General features: G+C 42.9%; 1 protein-coding gene across 3 annotated transcripts; it reads left to right on the top strand.

Annotated features, from left to right (window-relative positions):
• Window positions 1–4,044: 4,044 nt before the first annotated feature.
• On the top strand, window positions 4,045–20,949 carry PGAP4 (post-GPI attachment to proteins GalNAc transferase 4). 3 transcript variants are annotated; one of them, XM_007499648.3, is made up of 3 exons: window positions 4,061–4,254; window positions 4,343–4,406; window positions 19,358–20,949. In XM_007499648.3, exon 3 carries the CDS (start codon window positions 19,448–19,450, stop codon window positions 20,639–20,641), a length of 1,194 nt encoding a protein of 397 aa, XP_007499710.2. In that variant the 5' UTR covers window positions 4,061–4,254; window positions 4,343–4,406; window positions 19,358–19,447; the 3' UTR covers window positions 20,642–20,949. The 3 variants fall into 3 exon arrangements, with proteins under 3 accessions (XP_007499709.2, XP_007499710.2, XP_001374697.2); XM_007499647.3 differs by lacking the exon at window positions 4,343–4,406 and having other exon boundaries at window positions 4,045–4,254; XM_001374660.4 differs by lacking the exons at window positions 4,061–4,254; window positions 4,343–4,406 and adding an exon at window positions 6,975–7,279.
• The last annotated feature ends 1,254 nt before the right edge of the window (window positions 20,950–22,203 follow it).

The raw sequence follows: 22,203 nt of genomic DNA, 5'->3' as shown, positions 1-22,203 counted from the left end.
CACGATGAGTTGCCTAAAAATAGAAGGGATTCCAGGTTTTCAAATAGAAGCTAAAGGACCACTTGTTCAGTATGCTATAGTGGAGATTCCTTTCATCTAAGAGTTGGACTCAGTAGCTAATGATCTCCCAACTTTCAAATTCTGTAATTCTGTTATTGTGTGTAATTTTCCTTTTAATACAAAAGGGAGAATTTAAACTATACACTGCTTATAACTGAATGGAAGGCAAGAGGAGACTTCCCAGACTTGGAGAGTGGTGAGCTCTCAGCCACTTGGTGTATGTATGTGTGTATATATATATATACACACATACATAGTTATATGTTGTGTTATTTGACTACTCAATACTGCTTATTTACTTATTTTTTTTATTAAGAGCAAAACTGATATATTAAAAATGCATCTTGTTCTAGTCCCCTCTTCTAGTCAATATAGTAAGTAGGCTTATAAGTAGCAGTATAAAGCAGCAATAGCAACAAATAAGATTTTAAAGGGGGACCTGGAAGTCATGTAGAAACAAGTGCAAAGATCAAAGGAGGATCACTAACAAATTGAATAATATATTAACTAACATTCCCATCCTGGTAATATGTGTCCAGGCAGCAGAAGCCATCTAGGAACTGCTTGTCAAGGTTTCTGGTCCTAAGATATGGAAATTTCAGACCTCCACAACTCTAGATCAGTAGAACATCAAAAAAGATCACTAACATTGATATGACAACTTTGAAGTTTTACCAATAATTTTGAGATGGTTTGATTATGTTAAAGAAGAACCTCCCAGTGGCACATATAGGAGTTGATGTTTCCCTAAAAAACTCTATAAAAATGAGACCTCAAAATTCCTACCTCATCCCCAACAACTCTTCCATCATCAGGTCCACACTACCTAGTGCTCCTAACTAACCGTAGTTGCATTTTCTCCCCATCCTCTTCCCTAAGCTTCCTGTCTTCATTACCCCATCCACTGTTCCCATGCCATTGTTGATCTCAGTATTCCTCCCCACTTTTCAACACTTGTCTCTTCCTCTATGGCTTTTTTGCGCTCATACCCTCTGTGTTTAATTAAAACATAATTGCCAATGTTTCCCATTGCCAATTGTGGCCCTTCTGGGTGAGTACTCAAAGAACTGGGCATGTCTGTCTCCATTTCATAATTTCACAAATTCATTTTCAATTCAATGGGATGTATAGCATTTAAGCATGTGGTTGGATATATTAATGAAACCAACTCCATTATAATATAGTCACTGACTAGAGATCATTTGAAATCAGAATGTCCAAAAGAAGACAGGAGCCTTAAAAGTTCTAATGGATAGATTCACAAGTCCACTCTTCCCTTAATAAAATGTAACATCACCACCTGGAGTAATAGTTGGAGAAGAAGAATAGAAAGTCTCCCTCTAGCTCTCTGAAAATCATAGAGAGCCTAGTGTTTGCTAAACATAAACACTTCTACCTGGCAGGAAATATACAAACTTCCAGAGTAAGGAAGTCACCACTAAGTGTCTATCAGTGCTGTCTGGTGGTTAAATGTAGAAACAGGAATAATATTTGCAAAGAGACTGTAATGAAAGCTCTTTGTAAAATACAATATAAAAGTTGGGCATTACAATTATTTAATCAACTCTTCAAAAAAAATTGGGAATTGTCTTTTTAAATCTGCACTTTTTAAAAAATGGCCTCAGACACTTCCTAGTTGTGTGATCCGGGCAAGTCACTTAACCCCCATTACTTAGCCCTAACTGTTCCTCTGCCTTGGAATCAAAACAAAGTATTGATCCTAAGATAGAAGGTATGGAGGTATATAGGACAAATTAGGCCCACTGAAGAAAGCAGCTGTGCTTATAACTTTGCCTAATATTTCTGGCAAGGTCCAAATCTCTCACGCAGAGGCACTGGTGCTTTCAGCCAAGCTGAGCTATCATGGCAAGCTGTTGCAAGTGTTTTATATGGGGAAATGTCCAAGGTTCATTGTGAAGTATTTTCATAATCCTCTAAGAGATGTTTATGTTCTTTTCCTGGGAAAGAGTTAGACTTCCCTCCCCCCAAAGAACTTTTATGTCATCTTGCAGGCAAGTGTCCACTAATGTGTGTATATATACATATTTATATGTATGTATGTATATGTATGTGTGTGTATATATATATATATACATATTTATATACAAATATATAGATAGATGTATGGATCTATTGCCCAACAGAACTCTCACATTCTAAATATTTGTTTCTTTGTCATAATAAATGGAGATCATGGAGATCATGCATCCTCCATCTGACTCTTGCTTTGTATATTTCTTTATTTCTCTCTCCTCTTCTCAGTGTCAGAACCCTGGCACTCAACATATAGTGCCCTCAACAGGAAGGTATGGATTTAAAAACAAACAATAAATAAATCTGCACTTTTCTTCCAGAGTTTGGAGAATGAACAAACTCCAAATGTTTCTCTTTTTTATGTAAGCAATTTAAACTGTAGTCAATAATACCAGATTTGCATATATATGTTATGAAGACTGACATTTTTTGCTCAAATCATGTTCTGAATAATTAATATGAATATATTTATATGTTCACATCATAATAATTTTTAAGTGAATAAATTCAGTTGCTACCATATTGTGTGATAGTGATTCTTTAGCCTATAGTAGTGATGGTGAATCTATGGCACGGGTGCCAAAGATGTCATGCAGAACTCTCTGTGGGCACTTGACCACCCTTCCTCTTCTTCCCCTCCCCAGAGTTCCTCACTGGAAAGGCAGAACTGCTCCCTTCCCTATCTCCACCAGGTCTGAGGACATTTTTTTTTCACATCCCCTGCACTTCTGCCCAGCAGCCCAATGGGAGCCCTTTCTCCCTCTGTGTGGGGCAAGGCAGGGCAGGGTGAATATACTCAATGTGAGGGAGCCCTTGGTCTCCAAAAAGTTCTCCCTCACTGGCCTATAAATTCTTAATCTGGAGTTCAAGAACTTCTAGGAGGTTAGCAGATAGATTTCAGAGGCTCCATGAATTAGAGTTTTAATAGTATTTTGATAGCCATTTCAGCATAATTAGTTTCCTCTGTAATCCTTTGTATTTAATTTCAGGCAATTAAAAAATATTATCCTAAGAAGAGGTTCACCTAGATCAAAGCAGTCTAGAATACAAATAAGGTTAAGATTAAGTACTTCTTTGGTTTAGCCACTTACCCTGAGCAGCCTGCCCACCTACTTTTCTTTATGTCCTTTTGGATGGCCCTGAACCCTCAGGCTAAAATAGGAAGTTTCTCACTAGTCAATTAAGGCCTAAATTAAATTCTTCTTTTTTGTGCCCTCTTAATTCCACAGGCCAGAGATTGGCCAAAACCCTATTGGAAATCAGGGGGATGCCCATCCATTGGGAAATGGCTGAGCAAGTTATTGTTGGGATGGAATACTCTTGGGCTAGATGAGAAATGTCGAGCAGGGTGGTTTCAAAAAAGCCTGGGAAGACTTTTGTATGAATTCATTCCAAATGATGTGAGCAGAACCTGGAGAACACTGTACACAGTAACAGCAATAGTGTAAGGATGATCAGTTGTGAAAGATTTACTTCCTCTGATCAAGACATTTCCAAAGGGCCCAGGAGGAGATGGGGCAACTAGGTGGCCAAGAGGATAAACTGCCAGATTCATCATCCCCAGTTCATATGTGGCCTCAGACACTGGCAAGTCACTTCACCTTGTTTGCCTCAGTGCCTCACCCGTAAAGTGGGCCGGAGGAGCCACCTATAGAGAAAACATGAACTCTGAATGCAGATTGAAGCATGCTTTTTTTAAGCTTCCTTTCTTTTTGTTTTCTTTCAGAGCATGGTTAATATGGAAATGTGTTTTGCTTGACTTCATGTATACTCGATATAAAATTGCTTTCTCAAGGGATGGTCTGAAGGAGGGAGAGAATTTGGAACACAAAATTAATTTATTTTTTTACACAGAGTTGGGTTATACTTGATGAAATTTAAAAAAAAAATCTGGTCCACACCTAGAACAACCAGCGAGCTAGCTTGGCTCACGTGACCCGGTTTTGTAGCTGTTTGCCCCTCCCTCGACTTTGCTTTTTTCCTTTTCCAGTACAATGTCAGGCCGGCTGACTAGCTAGCTGGGCCGGCCCGGCCTGGGGTGTGGATGAGAGGCACCGCCTGCATTGGTGACACGACCCCAGGGCTGGGACCGAGCCGCCTCTGGAGACCGGGAGCATCCCCGAAGCAGGGCGTGTCCCATTTCTGGTCTTCCTTGCCAGGGTAAGAATCCTGCATCCCCTGGGTCCCCTCTTCTCCTTCCTTAAGCCCTCAAGCTGAACCCCAACTTTCTCTTTTATCCCCGGATCAGGGCCCCTCCCGCTATGGAATTCCGACCTTGATCTCTAAACCTGGGGGAAGAGATGCGGCTCCAGGTAGGGGAGGGGAAAGGAGGAAGAAATATTCCATCCCAACCCCAGACGCCGCCACCCCCGCCTCCTGCCTGAGGCAGAAAGATTGGGGCTGTTCGGGGTGGGGGCGAACAGTGAGGCTCCCACCCCGCAGCGGGGGTAAGCGACAGTGTTTGGTGGTGGGACCGAGTTAATGGTAGCAGCGTGCTTTGGCGGTCTTTAGGTCCAGGAAAGGAGGCGGAGGTGGCCGTTGAACTTTGTGCTCTGAGCAGTGGGCTTAAAAAGGTCTCTTCTTCCGACGCAAGTTGGCTAGTTTTCTCTGATGGGGACCCTTTCAGAGCCGCTCCATGCAAGCCTGCACCAACCGTTGTCCCTGCACCGAACCCGGGCTGCGTGCACTTGCAGCACTCCTTTGTGATTGGTCAACCAATAAACATTTATTAACCGTCTGCTGTGCTAATTGCTGCTGGAGAAGGGAAGAGTCCCTGTTCCAAAGATGTTCACAGTCTAATGGGGGAGATAACATGTGAGCGACTCTATGCCCACAAGCTAGGGACGGGCTAAATTCATACTAATGAACCGAAGGGAAGCTCTAGAATGGATAGGGTTTGGATAAAGGCTTTCGTGCATTCTAGCTGCGACTTGGAAACTTCTAAGTCTAGGAGTCTGCAGCTTCTGAAGAGCTGGAGGAGGGGGCCCAGTAGGCAAATTGGAAGCGGTCTCTTTCTTGGTTACCTACGGTTCATTTTGTCCATTTTGCCTTTGAGAGACGGGAAGGCTTCCTGCCCCCGCCCAAAGGCCGGATGATCTGGCACAAATCCTGCACTTTATAGCACAAGAAAGGGGCGGCGGTGGGTCGGGATAGGTTTAGCCACCCTAGGGAGCTTCATAGTTTAACTGCCAAATCTTTCTGATAATAAAGGCAGCTCTGAGTGATTTTGCCCCCTTGTCCAGTGACAGCGGGATTTCCAGGTGTTCCAGTGTGTAGAAATTCACCACCAACTTCCTCCCCTCCTGATCTTGGAACCATGTGACACAAATGACAGGCTTACTTCTTAAGGCAATAATGCAGATATGGAGAACCAGGTTCATTACCCAAGAGCTTTTATCCTCAGAGCTATTGCTCTCAGAACTTTATACAAAAACCAGTGAGAACCAGGGAGTAGCTGTTTAAAGCTATATTACATAGGTTTTGGTTACATAGGTTGGATACTGGAATTTTACAGAATGAAGAACCAGAAGCTCTATATTGGGTAAAATTGAAAATTAGCAAACACTTGGGCTGTATTTGATTTCTCAAGCTGGAACTTGCTCACTTATCCGTTAATATTTCTGATTTAATACCTAATGTTGACTTGGCAGACTCTAGCCACTTATGTGAATGCATGGGACTAATAAAGTTAAGCCTGACATTTTCCAGATAATACTCCCTCACATGGGCCTTGGGCCCTGCCACTCTCCAACTCCCCTCGTGTTGTTGTGGGGGGCTTGGGGTGAACCCCCTGGGTTTGGGAAGGGTACTCTTTGCAAGAATGCAAGACTCCATAACTAAGTTTAGAAATAAAAAGAGAAATTTATTGGAATTCATGTTGAATTTGGTTTGAGAGGACAGTATAGACGGAAAGCGGCCTCCTGGAGGACATCAAGTCTGGGGTCTTTATCCCCTTTACAACAGTGAAGACGACTCAGATAGAGGGTGACCCTCAAAGTTTAGGATACAGATGGATGTCTGAGATACAACCCAATGGTATCAAGGTGTAGCCCCAAAGTGAATCTGTCCATCTCAAATCTAAAGGACGATCCAAGGAGGGTAATCCTTTTGGGGTCTTCTGGAGTTATCAGATGGTTTGGGTTAGTAGTCACAAGGATGTAAGGGAGCAAAGGAATTTTCCTGCTTACAGTTTGGCCTAAAATACTTATATAATGTGGGGGTGCAATGTCTCATGCCAGTATGTGGATCCCCATCTCCCACCTCCCATCCCAGGGTGAGTTAGACTGCCCCTAGGGCATGAATTGTGAGTGCCAGGAAGCCCCAGTACCTTCTTTTTTTCTTCCTACTTTCTCTCCTTTCAGCCCAAGAGGGCTTTTGTGCCCATATTGAGTCTTGACTTTTCTATACTTTACTACAAAGCCAGTGAGTTTCTTTGGTGGAATTGCACTGTTTCCTTTTTGTTAAGGTAAGACTTACCTTTGTTAAGAATTTAAGCTTAAATTTGCTCAGGGCTTTAAACTTCTAAGCTTTTTTTCTGGGCATTTTTATCTATTAATCCTTATATTGAAAGACCCTAAGGAAGGCTGGACCTGGCATTGTGGTTTTACTGCCAGATACTAAATGCCCAGAGCCAGGATTAGAGTCTAGATATTCTGATCCAGATCCACTGTGATTTTTTTAGTGTTAGAGAATAACTCCTATAGTTCTAGATTCTCTAGCTGCAATAGGTCTGCATTGAACTTGTGTCCTCATTTATTCTGCACAGTTAGTTTTACTGATCACTTTAATATTCAAAAGAAGGTGGTTTGGGGATTGTTTGTTTGTTTTGCTTCCCTAATGAGTTGTTAAAGCCAAGCAACTAGTTATCTAGAGAACTATAAATCTCAGTTTTCTGAGAGAGTTCTAGTGAACTACATGTGTTCTCATGAGTTAGGACAGGGACCTTAACTACAAGTTAATTCAATCCAGCGCTATTCCTGGTGTTCTATTTTTAGCATCCTGCTGAATGAATGGCAGCCAGATTGTTCAACTTTAAAAGCTAAAGTGAGGAGTTTCTATTTTATTTTAAAGCCAACAGGGAGCCACTGTAGTTTGTTGAGTAGAAGAGTGATTCGGTCAGATCTGGATGTAAGGAATACTTTTGCAGCTATGGGGAGAGACTTGAGGAAGGAGACCACTTAGAGAGGTAAGATCCCAGACGCAGAGTTAGAATGGACGTTACAGGCCATCTAGCTGAGGCAGTGGTGATGCAATGGATAAAGGGCTGGGCCTAGAATCAGGAAGACCTGGGTTCAAATATGGCCTTGCAACCTCGGGCATGTCACTTAACCTCTGATTGCCCCAATTTCCTCAAATGCAAAGTGGGAATAATGATAATAGCCACCTCTGAGGTTGTTGCAAGGATCAAATGTGATAATACTTGTAAAATTCTTAGCTATATGTGCTAAGAGCTTTACAAGTATTATCACACACACATACATCTGTGCATACACATGAGCAAGAAGCTCCTATATTTATATACACACACATATTTCAGAGCATGCCTGAGTAGCCCTTAATTGTGCCCTTTAATTGATGAACTGCAGTGAGGAGGAGCCCATGACCTCCCAAGGGAACCCTTTTCAATTTTAGCTAGCTTAATTGTTAGTGAGTTCCCCTGCAGTGGATAGAGAGCCAGCCTCAAAGTCTGTAAGGCCTAAATTTAAGTCTCATCTCCAACACCTTCTGGTTGGGTGACCTTGGACAAGTCATCTAAACTTAGGCCACTTTGTGAAAGGGAAACTGGAGAACAATTTCTGTTCCACATGGATAGGGAAATTTTCCTACACCAGTAAAATCACAGGTTATTAACATTTGATAGAAAGTCATCCTTTTGGTAATTCTAGATTTTTCTCTTTGTAATTCTCCATCCATTTGTTCTTAATTCTGCCATCAGAGGAGTCACAATTCAAAAGCCCATTGGCCTCAAGTGAACCAGATTAAAATGTAATTAGGAAATGTTAAACTACACAGGAAATAGTCATTTGTGGTTTTCTAAGGCAGTACAGGGCTGACAAGGATCTTTTTCTGTTTGAGTTTGACAATGCTGTTCTAGAGCAGGAGTCCCCAAACTTTTTTACACAGGGGGTCAGTTCGCTGTCCCTCGAACCATTGGAGGACCAGACTATAAAAAAAACTATGAACAAATCCCTATGCACACTGCACATATCTTATTTTAAAGTAAAAAAAAAAAACAAAATGGGAACAAGTACAATATTTAAAATAAAGAACAAGTAAATTTAAATCAACAAACTGACCGGTATTTCAATAGGAACTATGGTCATCCTGTGCTCCTCTCACTGACCACCAATGAAAGAGGTGCCCCTTCCGGAAGTGCAGTAGGGGCTGGATAAATGACCTCAGGGGGCCGCATGTGGTCCGCAGGCCTTAGTTTGGGAACCCCTGCTCTAGAGGGCTGTGATGCTCCCCCTAGAAGGAGTAGAGACTGAGAAGTTGGTTGATTCCTTAGCAGATCAGTCTTTGCTAGGAGAGCATAGTTAGGCTTTTATCTTTCAGACTCATGTTGATTGCTTTTTGGCCTAATGCACCAGAGAGTGGTAATCGGAAATTTTAATGATCTATAGAATGTGTATATTATCATATTTTGGGGGATAAAGTCTGGAGGCCAGGAGTCTGGAAAATGGGTCTAGTTCTACCAACTCACTGTGTAATGTATATGCAGGTACTTAACCTTATTGTCTTTCAATCCTTGGTGTGAAAAAATGAAAGTAATGAGACTTCAGGAAAACCTCATATTTGCTTTTAAGTGCTTGAAGGTCTGGCTTGTAAAAGAACAATCTCCAAACTTTATTTTATCATAGAATAGCCTTATAAAAATTTTTTTGAGCACCCCAAATTTATAAATTAAATATATGCTGCTGGCTAATATATTATACATATTATAAAGTGCCATTTTAAAGGATGAGATGAAGACAAAATACTTTTAAAAATTACTAGTACAAAAATACCTTTTTGCTTCCACTAAAAACATTTCTTTTGTGTGTGAGTGAGATCAATGTAAGTGAATGTGCTTCATTATTTTTGAAAATCTTGGTTGAACACTTTGGGATGCCCAGATTCAATAATCTAGCCCCAAGTTAGTTTTGGTCAATACTGAGTTTTTGTAACTGTCATCACTGAAAAAGATGCCTCATGAGTACAGATACAACCAAATGGAAGAAGAGCCTCATTGGCTGCACTTACTTATTAATAAATCACAATACTCAATTTCCTCTCCCATCAGCAATTCATGCAAGGATTTTGTTGAGATTGAGTCAGTGACTTTCCATCCTCCCTTGTGGGAGGGTGTCTGGAACTCAAGCCTCAGGTCTAGAGAATGGTTGGTCCAGGTTCCTGGGCACAGGAGCAGTGGCAGGATAGAAGGTAAGATACTCAGGCAGGCCCTGTTTTTCTGATGGTAGATGTCCTTCATCCAGACGGGTCAGTGGATAGAGCACTGGGCCTGGAGTCCAGAAGACCCAAATTCAAATCCAGTCTTAGACAATTACTAGCTGTGTGATGGCTGAGCAAGTCACTGGACCTGTTTGCCTTGGAGGCACAGCTAGGTGGCTCAGTGGATTAGAGGCCTGGGCTGGGAGTCAGAGAGATCTCATTTCAAGTCACTTAACCTTAATCCTTGGGAGAAGAGTGGCAAACCACCCCAGGGTCTTTGCCAAGAAAAAGCCATTGACCGCATTGGCATTTGATGGTCCCGAAGAGTCAGACACAACTAAACAAGATGCCCTTCATTTGCTTCTCAGTAAATTTTAGTCCCTCCAGGATGGGATATAAGATGCTCTGTTTGGCATTCAGTGCCTTTTGCAGTCTAACTCCTTACTCTCTTTCCAGTCTCTTCCACTTAAGTCCCTTCCATCTATGCTATGATCCAGAAGCAGTGGCATACTCACCGTTCATTGCACACATGATGCTCCTAAGCAGCCGTGATGCTCCGTGTCTTCCCCTCCTGCCTTCTTCCCGGCTTCCTCTTAGCTCTCCCCTTCTGCAAGAGGCCCTTCTCAGCTCCTTCCTCCAAAATCACCTTCTGTTTAACTTGACCAGGAGAGCTGGTTGGCATGTTTTCTCCCTTGTTGGAATAGGAAGCTCTTTCCGATTCGGGCCATCTTTTTGCATTCTTAGTTCCTGGTGGTTGGCAAATTCCTGGTGTTTGCTAAAACCCTTCACCAATAGACTTGTTGGCTGATTTCATGGAATTTAAAATCTGGTGATACTGTAAGTTTATACCCGACACAAACAGATTAATTCCTGTTTGACTAGAATTATTATATAAGAGGCCAAAAAACATGTTTTGTTGGGTGTGAGGCAGGAAGGGTTGGTTTCAGCTCAAAGGCTTGAAAAATGCAAAAGGCTCTTAGCTGACTTTTTTGAAGAAAGGATTAGATTTCAACAGATGGAGATGGGGGTGGGGTGTGTGTGTGTGTGTGTGTGTGTGTGTGTGTGTGTGTGTGTGTGTCCGTGTCCGCCTATGCCTATGTATAGGATACATTTCTACAAAACAAAGGAAGGGGTCGGTTTTTGGTTTTCTTTTTTAACCCTTACATTCCGTCTTGGAGTCAATACTTTGTATTGGTTCCAAGGCAAAAGAGCGGACAATGGGGGTTAAGTGACTTGCCCAGGGTCACACAGCTAAGAAGTGTCTGAGGCCAGATTTGAATGCCAGGACTCTGGGCCTGGCTCTCAAATACCCAAATACCCCCGAACGAGGGGTTTTAAAAGATAGAACCTGGAGAGAATCTATTCCAGACCTAGAGAATAGCCTCTTTGGAAATAAAAGAATATAGGATGAGATTGGGGAGTAGCTAGAAGTAGTAATACAGTTCAGCTATAATCATAAGAGTGCAGGAGGTGGCTGCTAGGAGACTCAGTAGGTTGAGAGCCAGGCCTAGAGATGGGAGGTTCTGAGTTCAAATCTGTTCTCGGATACTTACTAGCTATGGGATTCCAGGCAAGTCAGCCACTTAACTCCAGTTGTCTAGCCCTTACCATTCTTTTCCCTTGGAACCAATACTACAAAATTAATTCTAAAAGGGAAGAGAAAGGTTTTTAAGACACACCAAGAGTGTAGAAATTACAGTAAATGTTTGTTTTATTTAAAAAAATAAATTTCTCTGCCACTCTGGAGAGGCTATCCTGAAGTAAACCCAAAGGTACCTCTAAATATGAATGGAGAAAAAACTGTAAGAAAGAACAGAAATAAATGTAATATAACATTTTCAGTTGATTTTTATAAAGTTGGTATGTTCAATGACTTTAGTGACATTGTATTAAATTCTATTATGCTTACACATATGTCTTCATACAAATGGAACACCCCACCCTCATCTCCATCTAATGAGATTGAATCCTTCCTTTAAAACCCAATTCAGATCCTTTTGCCTTAACTTTTTTTTAAGAGCCTCCTAGTGGGAAGCAACCTTTTGTGCCTCATGGCCAACACAGAATTGTATTTGTACTTGTTACCACTATGAAGGATGTTGGGGTAGATGTGGAAATAAAATAAGATGCATTCTCTATTCTCACTGAATTAACGGTCTATCACATAGCTATTTTATCGTTGCATTTCAAAAATGAAGTCAGTCTGCTACAAATTTCCTTGACCAGCACAGTCCATTTCTGTTTGTTATTTACAGCAGTTTAGAGCAGAGGTTCTCAAAAGTGAAGTCCAGGGACCCTCCATGTCCCAGAGATTCTTTCAGGGGGCCTGCCAAGGTCAAAACTTCACATTAGTTCTAAGATGTTTTAATTTCTATTATGGTAAATATAAACAAAAGCTCTTTGCGATCCTCAGTAATTTTTAAGAATATTAAAGAGTTCCTCCAAGGTCAAAAAGTTTGAGAAACCTTGATTTGCAATCAGTTACCATTGGACTTTGTCTACAGATGAGTTCTTAGCTTTGGGATTCATGTTTGTGCCCAGCAGTTGTACTCCTTCAGCAAATCAAGGATCCTTCCGCACTGGGACTCCGAGTTACCTTGGGTCCCTGCAGGTGACTTAACAATGAGCTCGTTCCTTTTACATACCAATCTGTGTTTTCAAAGTCCACGATGCCCTGGGTACCAAAGTGGCCATTATTATGAACAGATTGACAAATTTGATGATAGAAACTTCTAGGGAGCAGGGGTTTTCCTTCAGATGACACCCAGACTCCATTGATCTGTTTTGCTTTGAATTTCTGTTTCCATTTTTCCACTTCCTTCTCATCATAGGAAAGTGATAAATTTGAGTCATCAGTAGTTGTTAATGTTAGAAGTAATTCAGGCCCTTCTATGGCTGCTAGCTTTGCAGCAGCATCTGCTCGGTCATTTCCCCTAGAGACAGGGTCGGTGCCACCTGTATGGGCTGAGCAATGAACTACAGCTAGGGCTTCAGGCAGCTGAAGAGCAGAAAGGACTTCATTAATAATTTCAGCATTAGCTATGGATTTTCCAGCTGAGGTTAAAAATCCTCTCTGGAGCCATAGCATCCCGACTGAGTGACAAATGCCAAAAGCATATCTAGAATCCGTATAAATTGTTGCCTTTTTATCCTTGGCAATTATACAGGCATGTTTCAAAGCTATGAGTTCTGCTCCTTGAGCGCTAATGTTAGAAGGCAATGAGGCTGACCACTCAGTGGCAAATTCTGAGACTACGGCAGCTCCACTATAGCATATGCCATCCCTCATGAAAGAAGAACCATCAGTAAATAAGATCAGGTCTGAGTTCTTTAAGGGAGTGTCCAAGAGATCATCTCGAGGCTTTTCTGCCATGGACACTAGTGTTTCACAACTGTGTAAAGGTTCTCCTGAAGTTGGTAAGTCTGGAAGCAAGGTGGCAGGATTAAGCGTTGAACAGCGTTTCAAAGTAATATTTTCATTATTTAGCAAGGTTATTTCATACCTTGTAATTCGCTGATCAGAAAATGCCTGTGTTCTCTGTCTTAGCAATAATGCTTCTACCTCATGTGGACACATAATTGTCAATGGGCATCCTAATACTAGATCAACGGTTTTTGTCACTAGTAAAGCAATAGCAGCCACTCCTCTAAGGCATGGTAGTGCTCCTGAAGCTATTGGGTCCAGCTGGGCTGAATAATAAGCAACTGGACGCTGAGAAGGCCCCAGAGTCTGAGTTAAAACGCCTGAGGCTACTCCTCTTCGCTCATGTACATACAAAGTAAATGGCTTGTTGTAATTTGGGATGCCTAGAGCAGGAGCAGATAGGATAGCCTTTTTTAGCTCTGATAGAGCTGACATGTGTTCAGGCTCTAATTTGAGGAGTTCAGGGACTGCATCCCTTGTTAGTGCTATAAGAGGTTTAGTAATTTCCCCATAGCAAGGAATCCATTGTCTGCAAAACCCTGTTGCTCCCAGAATTGCTCTTAACTGTTTTTTAGTGGTAGGAGCACTCAATTTTTGAATATTCTCAATCTGCTTGGGAGAAATAGAGCAGGCACCAGCTGTCAGAATGAACCCCAAATATTCTACTTTGGGGAGACACCACTGAACTTTATCCTTCGAGATCTTATGACCTCTTTTGTGCAATTCCAAAAGAAGGTGTTTACTATCTTCCTGACATGCTTCTGCATCCACGGAAGCCAAGAGTAGGTCATCTACATATTTTATTAATTTGCTGTTTTTAAATTTTATATTATCTGTATCTTGTCCCAAAATTTGTGCAAATAAGGTCGGACTTTCTACATAACCCTGGGGCAGACGACTCCAGGAATATTGTATGCCATTCCAGGTGAAAGCAAAAATATGCCTCGAGTTCTCATGTATGGGTATAGAGAAGAAGGCTGAGCACAAGTCTACTACTGTAAAGTATGTAGCTGTGCTAGGAATAGAAGAGATAATAGTATTGATATTGGGAACTATGGAGTGTCTCTTTATAACGTGATTGTTCACAGCCCTCAAATCCTGTACGAATCTATAGAGGTATTTGCCATTGGGTCCCCTTTTTGGTTTTTTAACGGGGAGGATGGGCATGTTGTATTCAGATTTACAAGGGAAAATTATTCCTTGGTCAATTAAAGAATTTATTATTGGGGTAATGCCCTCCATTGCCTCCTTGGAAAGAGGATACTGAGGAATGCAAGGAGGTGGGCTGGATTTAGTTTTTATTTGCACGGGAGTAGCTGATTTAAGTAAGCCTACATCAGTAGAAGATGTGGCCCAAAGAGACTCTGGTATATCTGTAGGTATTTCAAAGGTGGGAGGCTCCTTTGCCTCCTGGCTCTCTGAGAGAAATACAGGGAGTAAATTTAAGGTTTCCTCGGGCACTTCTAAAGAAAGGGAGCCATCTGGGGCGCACATTATTGTGGCTTGTAATTTGCATAGTAAATCTCTCCCCAGCAAATTTGTGGGAGATCCAGGCATTAAAAGAAAAGAGTGCTCAACAGTTAGGGGTCCCACACGTACCATGCGAGGAGAAAGTTTTTGGGACCTTTAATGGTTTTCCTGAAACACCTACTACATTTAAAGAGCCAATAGAATCACATTTCTCATCTGGTTTGCTTACTAGAACTGACCTAGATGCTCCAGTGTCTAAAAGACAGTCATAGTATGAATTTCCTACCTTTAAAGTGACATGAGGTTCCTTACTGTTCAGGGGGGAATATATAGGGATTATTGGCATTAAAATATCAAGGTCTGGAAAATCAAAGGTCTCATTCTTTGATTCCAAGGCCCTCACCCCCCCTTTCACACCTTCATAAAGATGCTTGGGCAGTTTTTTGGGACCCTCCACGCTGTTGGGGTTGTTCACCCTGAGTGTAGCGTGGTCGAGCTCCATTTCTTATATATTGTTGTTGGGCATTTTTTGGGGTAGTATCATTTTCTGTATTTTGAGCACTGTCATTTTGATTGGCATTGTGGTTCCTATATTTATTATTCCTAAAAGGTATTATTATTTCTTGTTTCCCGTAGACTGCTCCTACAGACTATCATTGCATGGCCTCTCTTCCCACAGAAGAGGCATATTAAGGGGTTTGTTAATGATCTATCTGTGGATTCCTGCAAAGGGGCCATGGTCTCTCCCATATTTTTCAATTGTTCCTTTAAAATTTCAATTTCTTTTTTTAAGTCTGCCACTGATGTATTGTGTGTCTCAGGTTTTTTTGTACGATTTTTATAGGCATATGTTGCTACTTTCCTCAGTTCGTCAAGGTCCATAGACTCCCAGTTGGGACAGTTGGTTTCAAAGTAGTCTTTTACTGCTGAACAACAATTCCTAACGAATTGTCTGCGTATATGTTTAATGTCTTTTTCTCTGGACAAATCAAGGTCCATATATGTACTTCCTACGTCAATAAGTCTGTCCATAAAGTGGGAGGGCGTCTCATCAATTTCCTGTCGGGATTGTTCAAATTTTTCCCATGCATCAGGGCTATCAGAGCAGTCTCTCATGGCTTTTAATAATGCTTCTCTGGCCAGGACTAGTTTTGTGTGATCCTGTATAATATTAGGGTTCCAGTGTGGATCTACAGTTGGCCAGTGATGAGCTCCTCTACCACTTTTCTTATTAGCTAGAGAGATGGCATTATTTTTCTCTCTCTTTGTCAGAAATGTATCTAACAAATTCTCCACATCCAACCAAGAAGGGTCAAAGTTTCTGAATATATTTTCTAATTTTTCTATAACCAACATTGGTTCTGCCTCAAATGATTGAACATTGTGCTTGAATTTTTCTAAATCATCAGGTTTAAAAGGTGTATAGTGTCTTACAGACACCAAGTTCCCTTCTTTATTAAAGGTGGGTACTTCCCTCAATGGAAATAAACTTCTGTCTAAACTATCTGGTGTTACAGTTTCTAGGCTACTTGCTCCATTTTCAATGTTAGGATTATTGGCTGTTGGAACATGGGGGTTGGAGATTAGAGCATTAGTGGAGGGGAGGACAGGGGGAAGGGCTGGGACAGGAACAGGGGGTGGGGCTGGAGCATGAGCATGGGTGGGGGGAAGGGCAGGGGAAGGATCCGGGGCTGAGGAGGCAGGGTAAGAGGCATGAATGGAAGGAGGAACCAGGGTGGGAGGGGCAAGAATGGCAGGGGGAGGGGCTGGGTGGTCAGGATGGGGAGGAGCTGGTTGGTATGAAGGGGCTTCTATTTGAGCCAAATTGTTTTGGGCAGGGTTGGTCAGGGAATCTGATAATGATGGGGGATGGAGAGTTAAATCACTCCTATTGTAGGATGTTTTTAACTCCCTATCAATGTTTTGCAGGAAGGTTCTTATCTCTCTCCATTTTTCCTCCCTAATTTCATCCAGGGAAGTTTTTACCTCTCCCCATTGTCCCTCCCTAATTTCAGCCAGGGAAGTTTTTATCTCTCCCCATGTTTTCTCCCTAACTTCATTCCGTTCCACCAATTGTTGATAAATAAGAGTAATTTCTTTTTTAATTTGTTCAATACAAGCATTTTGGTCCCGAATTCTTTGATCAGTGATAGTATTCAATTCTTTATGTTGCTGATCAATAAATGTGTGCAGTTCTGTAATTCTCTGATCAGTTATAATATTCTGTTCCCTAACTCTTTGAGTAAAAATATTCTGTTCCCTAATTTGCTCCCCAATAAAAGTGTGTAATTCCATAATTCGTTGCTCGGTGACAGTATGTTGCTCCGTGATTCGTTTATCCATAAAAAAGTGTGTAATTCCTTAATTTGTTTAGTAATAGAAGGAACAAGGGAGTGTTCTCTCTTAGAGGTTAGGTATATTATTGTAAGTACAACAATTACAATCCCAAGGAAGATGAATGTAAGGGTCACGAAGAGGTTTATATTGTCTGAAAAATACCATCCTAGAGGAACACCTACTAAAAATCCAATGTACTTGGTCATTGAACTTATAAGCCAATTTCGAAGTAAAGCAGACATTGGTTGTAGCCACATTTTTTTCTTCTTTGAGTCAATTGCTAGGTTGCCTGTAACTTTTTTTTTTTTACAGTAGGTGGCTCCCTAGTCTACAACCCTATACAGGCTAAGGGCCTATTGTGTTGTAAATTCTCCTTATCAAGCTTCTGGGAGGGGTTACAAAAACCCTCATGCAGGAAGGTAGAAGCTATGAATGGGCTGATTAGGAGTGAATAGACCGTAAACAAAAGGTAGAGCTAAACCTCCTTCTTTTACAAAGTGTGTATATGGGAGGGTCCCAGCAATCTTCTTTAGCCCTCAGGCTAAAACCGCTAGGACCATGTGCTATCTTCCTTGAGCAAAGCCCACTTAAATTTTTAAGACTAGAAAGGCCAGGAAACAGAAAAAAAATGGGTTTTAAGTTAGCTCCCTAGCTGTATTCAGCTGGTTTTTTTTTGTTTGTTTGTTTTTTGCTTTTTGCGGGCTAGGAGCTCCTAAGAGCTCCTTCTCCTGAGGTTCCTCGTTGCTAATCAGTTGATTAGGTAAGCCTGGCCTGCCTCTCAATCTACTGAGCCACCTCCTTAAAGTACAAGGAGACGGAAATGAGAGACAAAGGGGAGAAGGAAAAAAAATCCTGTTGACCCCAATTTAACTTAAGGAGAAAAGGGAAGAGAGAAAAGGTGTTTTATACTCACCTGTTCTGGCAGCTGTGTCTTCAAGCCAAGGTATTTGGTAAAAGGACTGACGGAGTGAGTAATAAGTGTGGTGAAAGGGCAAGAAAATTCAGGAAATTTATTGAGGTTCTAGAAACCTTCGAAGCACTAAAGCAGGGCCAAGAGCCAGAGGGGGTAGCCGGGGTGGGACTTCTCCCAGGTGATTAGTAAGGAGATCAGAAGACTGATATAGTTCTTTTTCCCGAAGTGGTTACGCCAACTGTAATAGTAGAAATTTTAGGCTTCTGGGAGAGGTTATGGGCACTGTAATGGTTAAAAATGTGGCTACAGGATTTATGTAATATTGAACAATGGGCGCCAAGGAATTTACTTATGAAATTCCTAAAATGAAACACTCAAGTCAGAATGAAGTTTATGGAGGTTTAGGGAAAGGAGAGGGAGAGAAGGAGAGAAGAGAAAAGGGAAAGGGGCTACTCAACCTCTGACCAAGGCAGAGGGAGTTTTAGGCCCAAAGGGCCAAGGTGGAAAGAATCAGTCCTTAACTCACGTGAGTGATCTGAAGGAAAGCTGTCTGCAGGCGTCCTCCCTGTCCAAGCTCCTAACACCAACTCCCCTCTCGCTCTCTCCACAGGAAGTGAGCGAATTCCAGAGGCTGTTCCCTACCTCACTTCCTGTGTCTCACAAATGCCAATGGTTGGCTCTAGCTTGGCTTAGGACAGCCCAGGTGGGCAGTTAGTTATTTCTGATTTGTCATTAACTAGCACATGCCCGTGTAGTGTGGGTGTGCACAATTTTTGGGTGCTAGACCAAGATGGAGACTTTTAAAATTCACAGTCTGGGGGTCCATTGTCCCTTCCCTTGCTTCCCCAGGGCCATATGGGAAAGAAACAATCATTGAAACTATAGACAGAGTTTTCAGATTCAGCCAATAAAGAGCATTTTGCAAAGCGTATCTTATGAGCTACACACTTAGTACTTAATTAACAAGGACCTAAATCATTGATCCAAATCTTCATCCCCATCTCAAATACAGTAAGTAGAAGAAAAAGGCTAAGAAAAACCAAACTTCCTCTCAGAAGGAAGCATGGTCCCTGCCCCTCCCCAGAACACATAGGACTCTCCCTATAGGGATTAAAAACTTGGGACTGAATGGGGGTGACCCCCTCCCCCTTAAGTGAGAAATCAGACTGACCTGAGTGAAAGCTCTTCCACAATTTCCTCAGCGCAAGGGGGCCAATGACTACTACAATCTGAATAAGAGATTTTTTTTCTATTCTGTAAAATTTTAGCAGATACCGATGTTCATTAAAGAAATACTATGTTAGTGCTTATGGTCTTATTTTCCATTTTTGTTAAAATTCTAACACATAGCATCAGAGCTTTTTAAAATTTTTTATCTGAATTCACATTTTTTCTACCGAAGTCAGCCTGGCTTCCCTCCCCCCAATCTCCTCCCCACTTTGCTGTTTGGCAAAGTTGAATTCTTCTCTAGTAACTTACTCCCTATTTAATCATCAGCTCACTTCAGGGATAGCCTTCCACCCTACTGAAGAGTACTATACCAAAGAGTGGTCCTCACCCAACTTCACATTTGCGCCTAAATTCCCTTCCTTGTTTTAAGAGTAGGTCCCGAGTTCCGTCCACGCTTTTCTTGAAGGGCTGTTATTTTCTGACCTTTTCCCGCCCCTCTCTCCCTTTTTCTTCTTTAGGTGTTATTGGGGAGGATGTTGAGAATGACTTCTTTGTTATGATCGGATGCTTCACGTGACAGACGCAGAAGGGCGCCTTCTTCCACCATCATGCTCTTCTGTAAGCTGCGGCTGCTTTCCAGTCCTGCTTGCCATTTTGTATTCTTGATCATCGTGACATTCGGCGTTCTGGCCCCTCTGACCTGCCACCACCTCCTCCACTCCTACTTCTACGCGCGCCGCTGGCACCTGAACCAGATGAGCGAGGATTTCCTGGCGCAGAGCCTAAAGGAGGGAGAAGCCGCCCTTCGATACTTTAAGAAGCTGCGGGCGCTCAACGGCACCCAGCCCCAGGGCAAAGTCTCCCAGCCCCAGGGCAAAGTCTCCTGGCCTTGGCTCTTGATCACCGTCATTACGGTGTACCGCCAGCCCGAGTTCCACTACGTCTTACAAGTTGTAGCGCAGTTCCATCGCCTCCTGCAGCGGTGCGGCCCGCCGTGCCAGCGCTTCCAGCTCTTCCTGTGCAACGTGGACGACTGGAGCTCGAGGCACGCCGACGCCAAGATGCTGGCCGACTTCATCCCCGTCACCAGCCGCTTCCCGGGCAGCCCGAGGGCAAACGTCAGCGAGAACAAAGCTGTGAACACGTTTGAGAAGGAGAAGCAGGACTACGTGTATTGCCTAGAGAAGTCCCTGCAGAACTACCACCCAGAGTACATCCTGATGGTGGAGGATGATGCCGTTCCCGAAGAGGAGATCTTTAGCGTCCTCCGGCACGTCCTGGAAAGGCGAAAGCCGCGGCTCCGAAACGCCCTCTACCTGAAGCTCTACCACCCCGAGAGGCTCCAGCACTACTTCAACCCCGAGCCCATGCGGATTCTGGAGTGGTTCGGGGTGGGGATGCTGCTGGGGCCCCTGCTCGGCTGGGCCTACGTCAAGGTCGTCGGCCTCCCTGGCCCAAGCCTCCGCGTCGTGCTCTTCTTCTCCCTGTACAGCATGGGGCTGGCGGAGCTGGTGGGCCGGCACTACCTGCTGGAGCTGCGGCGGGTAACTCCTGCGCTCTCGAACGTGGTGCCCACCACCGAGTGCTGTACGCCCGCCATGCTGTTCCCGGCCTCCTCCGCTCAGCGGACAGTGAGCTACCTCAGCGAGGTGTCGTGCCTCTGGGGCTTTGCCAAGGACATGGCGCTCTACTCCTTCCTGCGGAAAAAGAACGAGAGGGCCTACGTGGTAGAACCCAACCTCGTGAGGCACATTGGGATGTTCTCCAGCCTCCGAAATACCTATAAGCCCAAACTCTTATAGAATGCCGAGAACCGCCTTGGCCAGAGCCGCGACCTGGGGATGGCATGTTCGCCATGTAGTTTGGGTTCGCCTACTTTCTTTTTGGTTTGTTTAACATGGGGTAGAGAAGTGTTTGTGGAGAAGACTGAAGGGCTTAGTGGTGAAGTGCCTTAAAACTCCTAACCTGCTGGATACCATTTGGATAGGAGATTCCTCTGTATCTTAACCACAGATGTCTTATGGATTCTGTATATTTTGACTTTAACACACACATTTTCTGTGAAAAGGAGGGAATAAATGAGGTTAACATCGGTATGCCTCTGAGAAAACTTTCAGTGAAATAATAGGTTGCCTCTTTTTGGGGGGGGGGGGTTTAAACTCTTACCTTCCATCTTAGAATCAATACTGTGTACTGTGATAAGGGCTAGGCAATGGAGGTTAAGTGACTTGCCCAGGGTCACACAGCTGGGAAGTGTCTGAGGCCAGATTTGAACCTAAGACCTCCCGTCTGTAGGCCTGGCTCTCAATGCACTGAGCCACCCAGCTGCCCCCTGAGTCCAGATTTGAACTTAAGCCCTCAAGGCTCCAGGCCTGACTCAATCCACTGAGCCACCTGGCTGCCCCCTAGGCTGCTTCTTAAAGACTTTGTATGGGAGGTTGGATCCTATAAGATCCTGGTAAAATATCTGTACAAAGAAAGAATACTCAGAAAGGAGACGGAATAGGTTGTACCTGTGGGAGTTTGGAGGACCTTGCCCAGGGGTCTAAAAGCTCCCCACTTTTTTTTTCAAATCAAAATATTTATTTTTATTTTTATTTTCCATTTGAATAAGTTTAGTCAATTTAGAACATTATTCCTTGGTTACAATAATCACATTATTTCCCCCCCTCCCCTCTACTCACTCTTCCCGCAGCCAAGGCACAATTTCACTGGGTATTACTTGTGTCCTTGATCAGAACCTATTTCCATGTTGCTGGTGTTTGCACTAGGATGTTCATTTAGAGTCTACATCCCCAACCATATCCCCTCGACCCATGTATTCAAGCAGTTGTTTTTCTTCGGTGTTTTTACTCTAAAAAGTGGGGAGCCCACTTTGAAGTTCTAAGGATGTCGGTCTCTTTCTCCCCACCCTCACACAGCAGGTCCTAAGGCATAACCTATTTAAACTCTCCAATCTTAAATATCTTTTGCTTCTATCTAGCCTGGACCACCAGAATTGGGAATCACTTGCCTGCCAAGCATGATGATCACAGCTCTAGTCCTGTGATGAACTGCATGTCCTTTCTCCCATGGTGTGTTTGGATGTTTCCCACCTCTGTAAGAGATTAGGGAAGAGTTGAAAGCAAAATTCCATATGTATCTCTCCAGTTATGCACTCACCACTACGGGCAAGGCACTTGTGGTTGGCATTGAGGGGAATACAAAGATAAATCACAAATCACAAAACCTCAGAGCTGGAAGGAACCTCAGATCCCATCTATTGTAGTCCAATTTACAACTGACCAAAACCCTTTCTGCCCTATACCTCATGAGTGATCCTTCTGTCTTTGTCCCAAAATTCTAACAGAAAGAAAACCTACCA

The sequence above is a fragment of the Monodelphis domestica genome, chromosome 7 (assembly GCF_027887165.1).
Source record: "Monodelphis domestica isolate mMonDom1 chromosome 7, mMonDom1.pri, whole genome shotgun sequence".
Taxonomy (NCBI): Eukaryota; Metazoa; Chordata; class Mammalia; order Didelphimorphia; family Didelphidae; genus Monodelphis; species Monodelphis domestica.
The sequence above is the reverse complement of the archived record's forward strand: the minus strand, read 5'-3'. Positions and strand labels throughout refer to the sequence as shown.

Bases quoted from the DNA above. Each gene is read 5' to 3' on its own strand.
- PGAP4 (XM_007499647.3), top strand. From the start codon at position 19,448: ATGCTCTTCTGTAAGCTGCGGCTGCTTTCCAGTCCTGCTTGCCATTTT.